At 51.6% G+C, this 16,571-nt stretch overlaps 6 protein-coding genes across 6 annotated transcripts; 3 read left to right on the top strand and 3 right to left on the bottom strand.

Moving 5' to 3' along the window:
• Nucleotides 1-632: 632 nt before the first annotated feature.
• On the top strand, nt 633-2,056 carry N7498_009779 (uncharacterized protein; the record flags this gene model as incomplete). Its single annotated transcript, XM_058456835.1, has 7 exons — nt 633-812; nt 896-1,000; nt 1,055-1,282; nt 1,348-1,490; nt 1,543-1,610; nt 1,669-1,699; nt 1,759-2,056. 7 exons carry the CDS (start codon nt 633-635, stop codon nt 2,054-2,056), a joined length of 1,053 nt encoding a protein of 350 aa, XP_058303734.1.
• Nucleotides 2,057-3,032: 976 nt separating this feature from the next.
• N7498_009778 (bifunctional ATP-dependent DNA helicase/ssDNA endodeoxyribonuclease DNA2) lies at nt 3,033-8,187 on the bottom strand (the record flags this gene model as incomplete). Its single annotated transcript, XM_058456834.1, has 5 exons — nt 3,033-5,545; nt 5,599-5,860; nt 5,911-6,405; nt 6,460-6,555; nt 6,613-8,187. The coding sequence occupies 5 exons, from the start codon at nt 8,185-8,187 to the stop codon at nt 3,033-3,035; spliced, it is 4,941 nt and encodes a 1,646-aa protein (XP_058303733.1).
• Nucleotides 8,188-8,766: 579 nt separating this feature from the next.
• N7498_009777 (uncharacterized protein) lies at nt 8,767-9,225 on the top strand (the record flags this gene model as incomplete). The annotated part of the gene is made up of 2 exons (XM_058456833.1): nt 8,767-9,026; nt 9,141-9,225. 2 exons carry the CDS (start codon nt 8,767-8,769, stop codon nt 9,223-9,225), a joined length of 345 nt encoding a protein of 114 aa, XP_058303732.1.
• Nucleotides 9,226-9,585: 360 nt separating this feature from the next.
• N7498_009776 (carbon-nitrogen hydrolase family protein) lies at nt 9,586-10,658 on the bottom strand (the record flags this gene model as incomplete). Its single annotated transcript, XM_058456832.1, has 4 exons — nt 9,586-9,942; nt 10,001-10,079; nt 10,140-10,588; nt 10,647-10,658. The coding sequence occupies 4 exons, from the start codon at nt 10,656-10,658 to the stop codon at nt 9,586-9,588; spliced, it is 897 nt and encodes a 298-aa protein (XP_058303731.1).
• A 231-nt stretch (nt 10,659-10,889) lies between these two features.
• N7498_009775 (exosome catalytic subunit DIS3) lies at nt 10,890-14,046 on the top strand (the record flags this gene model as incomplete). The annotated part of the gene is made up of 2 exons (XM_058456831.1): nt 10,890-11,085; nt 11,138-14,046. The coding sequence occupies 2 exons, from the start codon at nt 10,890-10,892 to the stop codon at nt 14,044-14,046; spliced, it is 3,105 nt and encodes a 1,034-aa protein (XP_058303730.1).
• A 161-nt stretch (nt 14,047-14,207) lies between these two features.
• On the bottom strand, nt 14,208-15,781 carry N7498_009774 (MCT family MFS transporter; the record flags this gene model as incomplete). Its single annotated transcript, XM_058456830.1, has 2 exons — nt 14,208-15,500; nt 15,554-15,781. The coding sequence occupies 2 exons, from the start codon at nt 15,779-15,781 to the stop codon at nt 14,208-14,210; spliced, it is 1,521 nt and encodes a 506-aa protein (XP_058303729.1).
• Between the last annotated feature and the right edge of the window lie 790 nt (nt 15,782-16,571).

Here is a 16,571-nt window from a genome sequence, read left to right as displayed (position 1 = left end):
TTTCCTGGGGGTGGACATTCTCGTCTCGGGAGTCAACCCCGCTGTTTCATCGTAGATCCGCCAAGGGAGATGCTACGCCGTTATCATCCACAAGTCCGATCGCGGCTTCTGTCTCGCTGTCCCCCGCCTTGGGCGATGCCGTTCATTTACTTTCCAATTCGGCACTTGGGCTGACGAGTTTAACCCCCCCTGGAGAAACGTGGTAAACGTGGGAAATATGCCGCCACCATCGGCAATACGGCAGGACCAAGCGAGAGTTTGAGTTTATAAATCGTGCTTATTCTCACCGGAACCACGGTGAGGCCTATGCGCGTGTCGCCACGGCCCACGGACCGCTTGCGCAAAGCCCCGACCGGAGTCCGGCGAACACGATAAAGGTAGCGATGGTCATAGAATCCTTGCTCGATGACCAACGGCAATTGTCCTTTGCATAGTGGCCACATGCCCAGGGGGAGGGTTCAAACGCATCCCTAGGGATCCATAATACACTTGTCGCGCATGGTCTACGATCGCATTTCTGGGGCTTCAGGACCGCCGTCAAATCTGCTTTATACCCGCGATCTGCAATCTCCGATCTGCGATCTGCCAATTTCCTAGCCGGCCTGCGAACTGCGGGTTTGATTCTCGTCGCGATGGCCGGCACGTTGCCTCCTCTTTTCGACATTACCGACAACGATGAGGGTGGATATGCTGCAGTTGCGGTCTATACCCTGCTCGCGTTGTCACTCGTGATGGTTGTCGCTCGTCTATCCACTCGGTGGTACATTGGGGGTGCCCTTCATTCCGATGACATCTTGCTGGGAGTGTCCATGGTGTGTGATGACCCGGCTCGTCCTATCCCTGCTCGTCCTATCCCTGCTAGAACTCGCTAACCCGGTGATCCCTGTTCGATTAGCTATTCGGAATTCTGCAGAGTGTATTCGTTCAACTTGCCATGTCCAATGGACTTGGGCGAAAGGTAGCCACCATAGGAAGCCTGGAACTCGTGCGCTATCTGAAGGTTTGTGAACACCCAAGTCTACAGCATCTTCTCGATAACTAATTCAGCACACAGTACGAATATGCAGCACAGATCCTCCTTATCGTGACGATAGCCTTTAGCAAGATCTCGCTTGGGCTTCTTTTCAAGAACCTAATGACATCGCGCCGATTTCTACGAACGAACCAGGCATTAATGGGGATTATAATTGCATGGGCCGTGGGATCCATATTGGCATTGGCCCTGCGATGCTCCATGCCAACACCGTGGCAGTGGAACTCGCCGGCCAAGTGTATCAACCAGGTGAGACTAGCCGTTTGAAGCATACTTGTTTGTTTTCGCACGGAACGCTGATTTTTCCCTTGCAGACTGCACTTTTCGAAGCTATTGCCACACTTAACATCCTCACGGATATTGCGATCGTGGTACTCCCATGCCTGTTGATTCGTTCAGTACAATTGTCTGGATGGAAGCGGTTCAGAATCATGGCGCTACTCGCCACTCGAATTCTGTAAGACGGACACTATAATAATTCCCTGGCGTTCGGTACTGATATCTTATAGGGTGTGCATATCGGCGGGCATTGGAGTCCACTTTACTGTCAACATGCTCAAATCTTCCGATATCCCATGTGAGTGGACCGTCGAATAGTGATCAGTTTGAAATTGATATCCTAACAGCAATTCTAGGGGCTAACACCGACTCGACCATCTGGGATCAGTGAGTATCTTTCTTGGAATACAATTGTACGGATGGAAATTAACGATTTGATTTTGCAGAGTCATGATGAATCTTAGTATCATGACCACCGCTATACCGGCACTCGGACGCCTAGTCATCGAACTTCAACCCAGCCTCTACGCATTCACGATCGACGACGATCCCGCCGACGCACCTGGGGCGGCCGACAGATACAAGTTCTCATCAATGGGGAAGTCATTCAGCCAGGGGAAGAATACTGTCCAGGTGACGAGCGGATGGAGAGAGTCATCATCCAAGGGCGATGGCGAAAGTGTGGAAGGATTAGTGAACTCCCCGATTATGATCCAACAGACGATCCATTTCGAGGTGCACTAAGCTATAATGTTTGGTTAATTATTGGGCCCTTAATGACAGCGTTGGGCCCCTGTGTAGATACTAAAAATACTAATTGAAAACATAGACTTGCCAGTCTCAGATCATAAATTCGGGGTAATATGTATTCTGTAACAGAGGTCTCATACCGTAAGGCAAGGTGGTTTCGTGCTGCCGTTGCCTAGTTGCCTTATGTACACGAGGCATACATAACCTCGGGGGAGGGTAGCTATCAATAATCACATTGATCATATCTATCAAGATGGCAATCTACAACTCCCTCCCAATCCTCGACGCCCTCATCGGTGATGTGCAGCGGGACCCATTTTGCCAGAGCTCGCTTAAAGCGATGGTCTCGGGCATCCTCAACTATTACTTCCCGGTGACCGATAACTTTGCCGTTTGCTACAAGGAGGCCCAAGGGGGGTTCCCCGCCCACTTTCTTGTCCGACGGCTCCACATCAATTATCCAGGCCAACGATTGCTCGTCGATCATCTAGTCGTGGTGACCAGGGCCATGTATTCCAGTATCAGGGAGTCCGAAACCGATTTGAAGCACATTCTTGCGCACTCCGAAATGGACGGCCCACGATGTTGGGCCATGGCTTTTTACGGTTCAGTTGTTCAAATATTCATTTACGATTCCAATGCCCCGGGCGAGGAATGGCTGTCACTGTGGAAGCTTCCGGGGCAGGTCATGGACCAATTCTACTTGCGAAAGGACGGCGAAGCTGTTGATTGGAGGCTGAGGAGAATGCGGGTGGCAGCCGATGCACGATCTAAATATTGAAATTGAGTTTAAAGACAAGGTGAATGGCAGTCAGTCTCGCCGCTGAAGTTTACGTGGAATACAGCCGTTTCTGGCCTCAAAGGCGGTCATGTTCGGCGTCAATTTCACAGTTCCTTATATTCCATGTGCAACCCCATTTCACACAAAAGTTTGCAGTAATCGAGTAATGGAGTTCCGATAGAGCTCACATTAACCGGAAATATCATTCACAATATCCTGAATAATGGGCCTGTTTCCGACAACCGAGTTACCATTAAACAACTTCGTGCCTCTCTTAGCAGGTTGCCGTAGACCAGACGATGGCTGTCGAGAGCCCAGGGGGCTGAGTGGATTGCGAGACGGAGGAGATCCCTTCTGAACAGTAGGGCTTCTCTTAGTCTTTGCCGGTGGGGACTGGAACGGCAGCTGCGTCGAGTCAAGATGCGCAGACTCGAAAACATGACTATCGGCCGCGCCATCGGGCAAGTTATAGACCCAGCCTTTGCCTTCAACAAGGCGGATGTACTTGCACAGAAGTTCGTTACCATCGCGAAGGGTCGATCTACTCCCGACGACCAAAAGCTTGGTGCGGGCGCGGGTAAAAGCGACATTCACACGGCGCCAGTCGCGTAGGAGTTCTCCAACGTGGTTCTCGGCGTTGCTGCGGACGCAGCTGAGGATGACGACCTCTTTGTCACGGCCCTGGAACTTGTCTGTGGTGTGCATCTCGAGGTCTGGCGTGTATCGGCGAAGGCTCTGGCGAAGGGTGGCCAGTTGACTGCGGTAGAAAGTGATGACACCGATGTTACGCGCCGGGATGCCACTGGCGATGAATGCTTCCACAAGTTGAGAGCACAGTGTAGTCTCCATGTGGTTGACGATGCGCTGCCCCTGTGCATTCTCCAGGGCCGCAGCTCCGAGAGGGTCAGTGTTGACCAGAAGAGTTTTGGCGGAGGGTTCGATCACGTCCTTCAACCAGCAACTGCCACCACTTGCCCCGGGGCAGATTTCGTACGGGTGCTGGGAAGCGTGGAAGCCATCGGCATGGAATTGCTTCAGAGCGTTGATGTTTGGAATCTCCAGTGAGCGGGCTGCAACTTCAGGCGTACCGCATTTCAGACGACCGGAGTAGATGAGTGTGTTCGATAGCAGCATGATCTCCTCGCACATGCGGTACTGGTGTTCTAGATTGACCACCGAGTCGGGCTGTGCATCAGATAGAAGCTTGAAGAGACTGACATCAAGTCCTCCTTCTTGCGCTGCCTTATTCTGCACCAGGGGAGGAAGCTGATAGTGGTCGCCAACCAGGATGAAAGTCCTCGCCATGCGAATTGGACCCAGACAGACGGGAAGCGTGATTTGCGATGCCTCGTCGACAATGCAATAATCAAAAATTCGCTGATTGAAAATGTTATGGTTGACACCAAGACATGTCGTAGCCACGACCTGTGGTTTCTCCCAGGAATCTTTCAGCTCTTCGATGGTTTTCTTTGGAATTGCCGCCAGGTCTGCAAACTCCTGGACTTCCGGGTGGATCTTGGTGGTCGCGCCAATGCGCAGAACACGAATGTTGTCATCTCGAATTTTCAGCAGAATGTTGTCTACAGCCGTGTGCGTGTACGACGTCAGCAGAACACTTTTCCCCAGTGCAACCAGTGCTCTGATGATTTGTGCGATCGTGGTTGTTTTTCCAGTACCAGGCATACCCAAAACCAATGCATAATCCTTTGCGCTCATGACCTTGTCAATGGCTTGTTTCTGGTCAACGTTGAGACTGCTAGGGTCGGAAAGCGTATACGCTGAAGATGAAGGCTTGAAGACGGGTGGTTGGCCTTCGACGATGAGTCGTCTGAGATTTCTCGCCTGGAACAGATCTTTGTCCATCATGCAGATCAGGTTGTTCCGGACAATGGCCATGCCATTGCTGAACTCATCCTTGTCGATTCGGTAAACCATCTGTTCATCGGGGTTTTCAAGGGCTGGAGGCTCATCGTTTCCGATTTCCATGATGCCTCGGAACGACTGATTCAAAACTGCGTCGAACCCGGCAGTTCGGGCTCTCGCATTGTGCAGTTTTCGATCCACTACAACCGTGATGTGTGATGCACTCAATTGTACCACATATCCATTTGCTAATGCGAAGTGGCCTTTCTCGTCAGAGATAACGATTGGCTCACCGACGGAAATTTGCGACTCTGCGAAAGAGAAGTTTGGAGGTGCCCGTCGCTTGAAGAAAGTATAGCGGTAGCGGTTGATCTTGGTTCCGTTTGGCTCCTCGCAAGCAGAGCGGGGATCAATCACGATATCCCCAAAGCATCGACCTAGGGGCTCCCGCTCGTTGCTCAGTAAAGTCCACAGCTCTCGCCGGAACTTCACTAGATTGCCCTCTTCTTTGGTGAGAAGTTCATCCCATTTTCGGAAAAAGTCTCGATCACCATGGTTCAAGTGACCGGTAGCTAAGTCAAAGTCCTCACCAAGTGCGCTTGTCTCGCCATCCCCGTCCTCAGCCAGTTTGTGGTAGATGAGACAAGGAGTTTTCGCATAGCATCTATTGCACATGCGCGCCTTCTTGAGCATCGGTGGCAGGGACAATCTTTCACGAATGTATCCAGCCAATCGATTTCGCACTTGAATCATCTGAAGAAGCTCATGTCGAATACCACGTATGCTAAGAGTCCTAGAATTTTCTAGGTAATACAGGAGACCGAAGGTTACATCGACGTCTGCAATCATACTTAGTAAATTATCGCGGACTTTGGAACGGACCGGTACCCACCATAACGATCCGAGAGCAGAAGAGTATAGAGAGCCGTTTGAGCTCGATGAGCCTGGTTTGTGTCCCGCTTTCCAGTCTTCAGCTCAAGAGGAACGACAAGGGTTCTTGTTTCGTCTTTCTCGCGAGAAGCGACCTGGACCGTGGCATCGATGTTGCCCTTCAGTCCATACATCGGTGACCAAATGTGCTCTTCTACCTCAAGCAACTTGTTGATGCTGAGATTGAGTTTGGAGCTATTGCGGTCCTCTACCAGGGAGTTGGCCTATATGAAGGTTAGGAAATCACAGAACGAGCCCTCAGTGGAAGACGTACCTGAGGGGTTGCCTGAAGAAAATCACCTGCCCAGGCCTGAACTGTCGGAATCTTGCCCATTATCTCCTCAACGGCTTCGGCAACACTCATGTTGATCGAGTACAAGTCTTCAATATGCTTCTGCATGATTGACTCAACCAGCGACCTCAGCGAGCCCGAGTCCCATTTGTTAACCTGCAAGGCTTCCTGAAAGACCTCGTGGAAGAAAACTCCAAATGCTTGCGGTTTCTCCAGCTGGCCAAAGGCCTTGACACGGTCCTGAAGGACCGCTCGTCTTTGACAGTCAATCGAGTCTGCCACGACAGTAGCGGAGATGAGATGATCGGGGTGAAGAATGACCATGTGATTGATATTATCAACAACACATTGGCCTGACGAGTCGAAGTCTCCGACCAGATGAATGTATGAGTCTTTACTGCAAGGTGTATCAAACCACGACTCGCGCAGAATGATAACCTTGCGGGCCCTGGTCTTCTCATCCTCGACGGATAGCACCTATTGTTTTGTCAATGACTGGGGCAAACTGCCAGGGGGTTTTAGGTGACAGACCTGCTCGGGCTGGGTACGTCCTTTTGACGTGACATACAGGCTTTCGGCGGTGTCAATGATCTGATACCGTTTTATGGCTTTTCGATCTTTCAGGTTCTATTGATTGATTTCCTTAGCAAATATCTAGATACAAACCCACTAAGAGTGACAAACGTGAGTTGCATCCTCGCCAACTTGCTTCATGGTTTGCTCGATGGCATCCATGTCAAAATCATCATCGAATTCATCCCCAGAAAAGTTCTCCTCTGCAACGGAGGGGAGAGTAGTGATATCTGATCGGTTCACAGCCTGATGCTCCGTGGGGCCGGATTTAACTGCAGTGCCTTTGGCTGGATTCCCATCACAACTCGCAAAAATATCTTGAAAATCGTCGCTAAAGTCACCATAGTCGTCTTCGAAGTCATCTGAGTCATCGCGTTTGGAGTCGTTATTCATGAATTTATGCACAATAGGCATTTTATTGTCGACAGCATGTGGCTGTTTGGGATTACTGGATTGTGGCTTTTCCGCGGCGAGATTTGACCAGGCAGATGAACCCAGTGACTCAAACTCGTTGCGATTAGATGCTGATTCAACGAAAGGGTCCGCCGAGGCATCGGCCATGTCCATGAAGTCTTGGTCAAGGTCGTCGTCACCGAATTCCGATGAGGACTCCTGGAGAGCAGCATCGGCATTTCTCATGTTACCACTGGCTAGACCAAGAAGGCCTTCTTTGGCAGCTTCTGTGTCTCCAAGCCCCTTCCTGTCCGTTATAGGTGACGATGAGCGGCATCTCCTTGCATCCACACGTTGTCGCAGTGGAGAGGAGCCAGGAGGGCCCATTTCAGCCGGCTGCGGAGGCTGCAAGCTCTTCTCGATCTTCTCAAGGAGAAAGTTAATTCTCGATGATTTCGTCTTGCCCGAGTCCAAGACATCGCTAGTCGTGCGACAGAAAATCCCTCGACCAGAGCCTGGATCAAGTCGGTTGACCCGCCGTCTCTTCCCTCGGGATGTCGGCCACTCAGCGGCGCAACTGATTGATCTTCTCAATCCCGAAGAGTCCCGACTTGTTCTCCCTGAAGCTGGCGTTTGAGGCGAAGAAGATAGTAGATTTGCCAGGCGAGGCGGCGGAAGATCTTCGGATCCTTCGACCATGTTTTTGTCCATGTAGTTGTTCCATAACTCGGCGGCCAGGTCATGCTGAGGGGTTTTGAACAGCGCCTGAATTGACTGGAGATCGAGTGGTTCCTTCTGCTTCTTCGAGGTACCGTTGGAGGGAGTGCCAGGTGATGAAGAGCCGTGCCGTCGCTTCCTTCGACGCTTGGCCGGTGTCTGGGACGAGGTATTTGGGTTTGAGCTGGCAGGAATATGCTCCCATATAACATGTTCAACTGGCGTTATTTCGGGTCCCGGGGCGGGGTCAAAAGAGTCCTCGGCATTGCTGATCAGGTCCGCTAGAGGGATTCTATTTGCCGGAGTCTGTGGGCATTCCTTAGCCGGCTTCAATTCCTTCACAGAGACAGCAGAAGCTCCTTGAAGCTGAAGGTTGTTCTTGTCGGATAAAGTCTGCATCGGTTCCACCACCCCATTCAGCCAAGAGCTCTCATTCTCCTTGTTCCCGTGTGCAGTATTGGACCCATCCTTCGAAATCACATTGCCGGGGGTCTCTTCTTCGTCCTGGAAGCGAAAGGCATTCAATTTCGTGCGCGAGTTCGAGGAAATGGGGTATTGGTTGTTATTTGCTGCCATGGTGTCGATCTGATTCTATACAGAGTTTGCTCTCAAAACAGATAACAATACATTCTCGAGGCCTTGGAGCTATGTCAGCAGTGAGACGCGAAGTTTACACATCAGAACAATAATTGAACATACTAGTTGGCGAGAATATTACTCGGTAGCTTTAAAGCCTGGTGAATGTGGGGAATCAAGACAGTGCGAGGCTAGCACTCTCTATTGACAAGTTGGGAAATCAATGAAGATGCGAGATGGGAGATGCGATAAGAACGCGTCGCGCGTCGGGTGTCGCCGCCAGTTCTGTCAGGCATTAGTTTATGCCTCACAAATAGGGCATAAAAAGGCGGCAAGGAAAAATCGCCCAATCGGGGTTAGTGTACTGACCCAGCCAGCTCCCCGTCGGCCTTTTGCGGATTCAACATCAACCGCCGAACCAACCCCTCTCTTCGTTGTTGCTTCAAGCAGTGTCATACCAATTGCGATTGTTGCTGCCACGTTGGCAAGGCGACTCCCCGTTGGCCTTGTTACCTCATCCCGCAACCTCCTAATCGCCGCGCTCCTTCCGAGCTATCCCATTCAACCCCCGTCCTCAACATGATTGCTCGGCCATTGTCGCACGCGCTCCGCTCGCGCTGTCTGCTGCGCAAGCCCCAGAGCGTCCAGGGCTTCTCTACCCGCAGCAACCTTCGTGCTGCCGACCATGGCAACCACTACGACCCCCCGACCGGCTGGCTGTTCGGCGTCAAGCCCGGCCACAAGTACGTGAAGGAAGGCTGGGAGGGCATCTGGTACTACGGATTCATTGGCAGTCTTCTGGCTGTCGGTGTCGCATATGTTTTCAAGCCTGATACCTCGTACGTATCACCCTTTGTGTCTTCCGGACATCCGTTGTGTCGCCTACTCACTTAGGCCTTGCCTTCGGATTCGTGGAGGACTTTTTAAGATTGATTTGCTAACTCTTGTAATAGTATACAAACCTGGGCTTTGGAGGAGGCTCGTCGACGACTGGAGGCCGAGGGCATCTTGGAGGACCCCGAGAAGATCAAGAAATAAACGGCTTGATTCCAGGCCTGTTCTGTACACTGTACATAGAGAGATCGGAAAGGGACTATTTCGGTTAATGCCTTTACCATCTGCCATGGCAGATATGATGTTCCGATCCTTTGGTTAGATGGGGTTTTCGCATGTGTTTCCATTTCTCTTTTCGCCTGCCTGCTGCACTACTTTATATTTCGAACTTCCTCCCACCGCATCAAGACAGGTGGATTAAAATCGAATGGTATCCATCTTTTCTTTGTCTGTTTCGTAAAAAATGTATAGATCGAGATGCAATTTTACTACCTAGGAGCGAATGACAATGCTACAACGTGCAAGTGATAGCATGCTTTCCCCCTTGCTGGCACATATACATATCTAGACCTCCGGGTAGAGATCCGTCCTTCTGAGGAGAGGCATTTCTCGCCGTATCTTCGAGACAAGATCAAGGTCAATATCGGCGGTGGCGAGCTGTGGCTCTTGGTATTCGTCGCCCAGTTGCGCGACCACTTCTCCCCATGGGTTAATGATCATCGAGTGACCATAGCTCCGTCTTTTCTCGTTGTGGGGACCTGCCTGCGCAGCTGCTATGACATAGGATTGGGTCTCGATAGCCCTTGCTCGAAGCAATGGCTCCCAGTGAGCCTTACCGGTTGGGACCGTAAATGCTGAGGGATATGTAATGATTTCGGCATTCTGGCGTCTCAGTGCCAGGCTCATTTCAGGAAATCGTAACTAAGAATGTCAGGAACAATGAGGCCATGGGGATCAGATTTGCCGATACAGCACGTACATCAAAGCAAATGGACAAGCCAACGCGCCCTATAGGTGTTTCAAATGGAGGGAGAATCTTCTGTCCTGGCTCGACGTTCCTACAGCCATCGCATATATCAGCGAGCCATGCAAGTTCGACGTGAGTGCATAAAGCTTACGTGCTCTCCTTCAGAATAGGACCGCCCTTGATGTCCGCATCAAATAGATGTACTTTTTGGTAGTTCTGCGTGATTTCGCCCTTATCATCAATCCAAACTAAGCAATTCTTGAGTCGATGCTTAGAAGCCACGTCATGGACACCGACATTGATGTACATATTTTCCTGCCTGGCTGAATTTCTAAGAGCCGAGACGAAGTCCCTGCAGTCATTTGATTGTGCGAGAGAAAACGACTCTTCGGCCGATGAGGCTATATAGTCCGAGGCCTCGGGTAGAAACAATACCTGAAAAGATGTTAGCTTGCCGCGAGGATCTCTGGAAAGATTAAGGGCCAGATAGTGAATATTGTGAAATACCTTGGCGCCTGCAGCTGCAGCTTTGCGGACTAACGTCTGGCATTGAGAAAGATTGGAAGTTATGCTCGCTGTCGCGCAGAACTGCCCCACGGCCTAAGTCGGGAGGAGGTGGTCAACGATACGCTCTGCGTTCTGCCGACAGAATACTTACTGCAAGAACCATTTCTACTTGAATGTTAGACTCGTCGATTTAACTTTTTTTTCAAAGACGGGTTGGTTGTGAAGTGAGTCTCCAGTGGCCAGACGCTCACGGCGAAACCGGTATGTGATTACTCAGCTATCGCGATTGCGATAACCTCAAACCGCAAAGATCATTTCTGATTCAGTCCTCTTACATAGTCCGTGGCTCACAACCGATCAAAAACTGCTATTCCGGCAGTGATTAACCATCGCAATGAAGAGTTTGAGGAGGGACTTCTCCTCAAATCCGCAAGCTGCTAATGTCACGAGCAAAGTCTTCGTGAGGTCCACGAAAAGTGGGAAGGTGCAAAAGATTGTTCGAGAGCTTTATCTGAGACAAGACATTCCTTGTTCCTCGAAGCTCTGCTCAATATGCCCTTCGATCGCACCGGCTGACGCCAATGGAAACAGTATGATACATGGTTTTGCTGTTCGTTGACGCCTATCGCTAACGCAAGACAGTTGCGCCGTTCGTCCTCTCCGATCGTCCCGCCGGCACGAAGGCATTTCCCCGCGGCCACTATCTCGTCCCCGATACAAATGCGCTGCTGAATGGAATGGATCTGTTTGAGCATACCGGCGCCTTCTTTGATGTCGTTATTCTGCAGACCGTCCTCGAAGAGCTCCGAAACCAGTCGTTACCTCTCTACAATCGCCTTCTCTCCCTCATCAAAACTGATGAGAAGCGCTTTTACCTATTCTTCAACGAATTTCGCCTGGAGACGCATGTGCGCAGAGGCCCGGAGGAGTCGATCAACGATCGTAACGATCGAGCCGTGCGCACCGTAGCTAGCTGGTATGGCGAGCACCTCCGAGAGTCCGCAGCAAAGAAAGGCAAGAAGGAGAAATCTGTTCCTGCGATCGTTGTTATTACCGATGACAAGGAGAACCTCCGCAAATCGAAGGAGGAGAATGTCACAGCTTTGTCGTTGTCAGATTATGTGGCCGGTCTGGAAGACTCTGAGAAGCTTCTGGACATGATCAGCGAAGCCAGAGAAGCACGGGATGCAAAGGGTGCACGCGGGGAGCTCTTCTACCCCGAGTACTATTCGATGTCCAAACTCATGACTGGGTTGCGGGCCGGAAATCTTCACCAAGGAGTATTCAATGTTTCGCCCTACAACTACCTCGAGGGCTCTGTCAATGTTGCAGCCTTTGATAAGCCACTTCTCATTCTTGGCCGTGACAATAGTAACCGCGCGATTGCAGGCGATGTTGTTGTGATTGAAGTATTGCCAAAGGATCAGTGGAAATCCCCCTCGACAAAACTCGTGGACGAAGAGGCAGTGACCCGGAATGACAACCCCGATACTGAGGAGACGGAAGCCGTCGTTTCAGATAGAGAGCGCAAAGCTCTTCAAGATGAAGTCAAGAAAGCTCACAGCAATCGCTCCGATGGAAAGCCGCAACCAACCGCCCATGTCGTTGGAGTAATCAAGCGTGGCTGGCGTCAGTACGTCGGTCATGTGGATTCCAACTCGACCGGTTCCCAGGCCGCTTCCGGCCGGAGGCAACAAAATGTCTTCGTGCTACCCATGGACAAGCGTGTTCCTAAGATCAGAGTTCGCACCAGACAAGCCGGCGATCTGCTGGGTCAACGTATTCTTGTCACCATTGACTCTTGGGACCGGGATTCTCGGTATCCTACTGGGCATTTCATTCGCTCCCTGGGTGAGCTGGAAACAAAAGGAGCGGAGACGGAAGCTCTTCTTTTGGAGTACGATGTACAGTACAAGCCTTTCCCCAAAGCTGTTCTGGACTGTCTGCCGTCGGAGGGACACGATTGGAAGGTCCCTGCCTCAAAAGAGGACAAGGGCTGGACAGGCCGACGAGACCTGCGTGATTTGATCGTTTGCAGTATCGATCCCCCTGGATGTCAGGATATTGATGACGCTCTCCATGCACGCCGTCTGCCGAACGGCAACTTCGAAGTTGGTGTCCACATTGCAGACGTCTCACACTTCGTCAAGCCCAACAACGCGATGGATCTTGAAGCTAGTGTACGTGGCACGAGCGTTTACCTTGTTGACAAGCGTATCGACATGCTTCCACATCTTCTTGGTACAGATTTGTGTTCTCTGAAGCCATACGTGGAGCGTTATGCCTTCTCTGTTATCTGGGAGTTGACCCCCCATGGAGAAATTGTGTCTTCGGACTTTACCAAATCGGTCATTCGCTCGCGTGAGGCATTTAGCTACGAACAGGCTCAGCTTCGCATTGACGACCCTTCGCAAAAAGACGAACTGACCGAGAGCATGCGGCACCTCTTACACTTTTCAAAGATTTTCAAGCAGAAGCGTTACGACGCTGGTGCTTTGAACCTTGCTTCCCCAGAAGTTCGCATTGAAGCCGGCGATGAAGCCGGCGACCCTCTGACGGACGTCAAGACTAAGGCCATGCTCGCCACGAATAGCTTGGTCGAAGAATTCATGCTTCTCGCCAACATCTCCGTTGCTTCGAAGGTTTTCAATTCCTTCTCGCAAACCGCGCTGTTACGACGACACGCCACTCCCCCGCCTCAGAACTTCGAAGAACTTATCAATCAGCTGTCGAAGAAGCGGAACATGGAACTTGATGTTTCCAGCTCTGGAGCCCTCGCCAACTCCCTGGACCGCTGTGTCGACCCCAAAAACCCGTTCTTCAACACCCTTGTCCGTATCCTGGCAACCCGATGCATGACCTCTGCGGAGTATTTCTGTGCAGGCGCCCACGCCGAGTCTGAGTTCCGCCACTACGGTCTTGCCTCGCCGATCTACACCCACTTCACCTCGCCTATCCGTCGATATGCCGATCTGCTCGTCCACCGACAGCTGGCTTCCGCTATTGGCTACGAAGGTGAGGATGGCCATGCTGTCGCCGAAGGTGTCAGCACTCGTGGCAAGCTGGAGGATATCTGTCGCAACATCAACTTCCGCCACCGCAATGCTCAGTTCGCCGGCCGCGCCAGTATTGAATACTACGTCGGCCAGGCACTCAAGGCCCGCGGCGAGAAGATGGCTGCAGGCGGTGATAACACGGGTGTCGACGAAGAGGGCTACGTTATGCGTGTCTTCGAGAACGGTGTCGTGGTCTTTGTGCCTCGCTTTGGAATTGAGGGTGTCGTTCGTCTGGAGGACTTTGTGCTCCCGGGTGAATCAGGTGTTTACTCGGCCGCAGAGAGACGGGAGTTCGCAGTCCACCGGACCACCGAGTTCGATAATGAGGAATACACCCTGCGCGTGGAGGAGAAGGGTCACCCGGAGAAGGAACGTGGAGTGACTGTCGAGCTCTTCCAGAGAGTCCAGGTCAACGTCAGCTCCGTCAAGGAAGAGGGTCGCGCTGCCGGCAAGAGGAGAGTCCGGATTCTCATTACAGGTTCGACCGACAAATAGTCATGTCATGTAGTTTTAGACAAAAACGGCGTTGAATGTCACGGATAATTATTCATTTGAATATATGTACATGTGCAAGGTTGCCCGTATCCATATATGTATACATTTATGCATTTTTGACTCCAATGTTTTCGACGTCAAGCTGTACAAATTGACCTATCTCACACACGCTTGAGAGCAACCATTCTACGTACTAGACTGAATGGCCTCCATAGCTGCGGATCATAAGTAGGCCCCGACGTCGAAGCAGATGCAATAGTTGCAGAACGGTCCAAGGTTTTATCTCCGTTCGCGAGAGATGTTTCACGAGCAGCAGATTCACGGCGTTGTTGAGCTCGTTCCAATGCGCCAATCTTCCAACCGCGCACAAGCCACAGGCACAACGAAGCCCCGATATATACAAAGCCCGTGAAAAGCTGGACATGGAGATAGGACGTGTCGCCATGAGCATCACGGGTTCGAAGTTCCAAGGCAATTGCCTCGGAGACGGTGCAAGGCGCGACTAAACTGAGCCAGGTTATACTGAGACCCGAGGGGAGGTCTCTGATGCCAATAATCTCAGCCAGGACGGGTGAAACAGTGGCCCAGTACGTTCCGGCCACAGTCCCGACAAGAACGGCGAAGAAACAGACCACGACCATGCTGTTGGCGAATACCCAGATGACAAGACAAAACAAGCCGCAGAGGAATGTGAGGAATGTGGCGATGTTAATGCGTCCGAGTCGATCGCTGAACATCCCAACAAACGGACGACCAAGACCCTGGCCGAGGTTCAGGAGTGCAGAGACAACACTTCCCTGGTGGGAGGTAAGGCCCACAGAGAGAGCAAAGTTAGCAACGCTGAATAGTACAGCCACATATCCCAGCATGCTAAAGACACCCCATCCCAAAAAGAGGAGAAATTCCGGCCGCCGAAGGAGCGGGAGATGAAAGGCCGTGAGACGGCTGCCAACGAGCTTATTGCGATCTCGGAGCAGGTTCGCACAGACCAGATTGACGACACATGCAATGATTCCCAAGATGCGAAAAGCCCAAGGGAGCCCGAAGCGGGGGATGATGGCACCCACCGCGAGCGAGTAGATCAAACCACCCAAACCGGAGCCGGCGGCCGTTATACCCTGCGCGACGCTTCGGCGCTTCAAGAACCACTGGGATGTGATGCCGACGCTGCCCACGAACAGAAAGCCCATACCCCAGCCGAAGCAGACCCCCTGGCTGAGGAAAATGTGCCATTTCTGGGTTGCAAAGGACGAGCCGATGAGAGAAAGAGTTTCGAAGAAAACGCCGACGTTCAGCACAAATCGCGTCCCGAGGATTTGGATCAGGTAGGTGGCTAGTGGAGCCACTAGCAAGGCACAGGAGATACTGAGGCCACCGGTGAAGGCGTAGGAGAGCGCGCTGCTATTCGGGAATACGTCGTGGGAGAGATAGTAGCTCAGGAAGACGCCGTAACTCTGCACGATTCTGTTAGTTCGAAGTCCATGCCGCGAGGACGGGAGGCACTGACGCTGTTGATCCCCCAGGTATGCGCGTTGATCCAGAAGACGCAGGCAACGCATACCCAACCGTATCCACCGTCCGGAGGCACATCGCGCTTGTACTTGTCGTCAGGGTCAAGCTCGGCCGGGGCTTGCGACTGGGATTGCGCATTCCCATGCTCTTTTCCCTCCCCATTCAGCGACTCCTGATCATGTTGATGCGACTGAATGGCATCTAATGTCGCATTATCCGCCATTTCTGGCTAGATGTGAAATGAAGACCTCAAGTCCTCTCTGAGGGCCAGTGGCGATGCTTAAACTCTGGACCCAAACCGGATTACCGTTTTCGTCGTGACATAGAGGCAACAAACCTGTATGTTGTTGCTGAACCAGACGAAAGAAAAAGCCGGACGATAAAAAGCCGATCTTATGTTAGACCCATGCTAATCCGTAACGGGGAGTTATCATCGGATTTGAGGCAGATATTTCTACAGCAGCTATAGCTGACGCTCGTGGCAATCTTGAGGTGTAGAAACTCGGAGACAGTAGACGAATGGCGGGGCTTGGTGCCTTGATCATCTTAGAATCGGCAGCTACTTTGCGTCCGAGGAAGAGTAGCCCCTTTGTTTAACGGTGTAGGTGTCGGATCTTGGATGTGGGGGTATCCGCAGTGCCGAGAAGCCGGTGCGGAGAAGGTTAGTTCAGTTAGGTTGGGTTAGCTTTGGGTGTCCTTGCAGGGCACATGAGTCAGAAATGCGGTCTTGGGAAAGTGACTCCGAATCGCATCGACATGTTATCAGATTTGCTTCACATCATGACGGATACCTAGGCATTGTATCACTTATAGTTCGCGGAATATTACATGTAGGGAGTACATATGTACATATGCTTGCAGCAATGCACGTGGAGATAGCCCTAAGCCCTATCCCAAAAGGGCAACTAATTGGCGTTGCCGCGGCGCTGTTTGTTTTGGGCTCCGCAATCGCAATCAAAGATGGGCCCGCCTTAGCTTTCCATAACTCGGCCTTATCTGACGTCGCGTCTCTC

Source organism: Penicillium cinerascens (assembly GCF_028974065.1).
Source record: "Penicillium cinerascens strain IBT 15544 chromosome Unknown scaffold_4_segment0_segment1, whole genome shotgun sequence".
Classification (NCBI taxonomy): Eukaryota; Fungi; Ascomycota; class Eurotiomycetes; order Eurotiales; family Aspergillaceae; genus Penicillium; species Penicillium cinerascens.
Note: the sequence above shows the minus strand (reverse complement) of the source record. Positions and strands in the feature narration are given on the sequence as shown.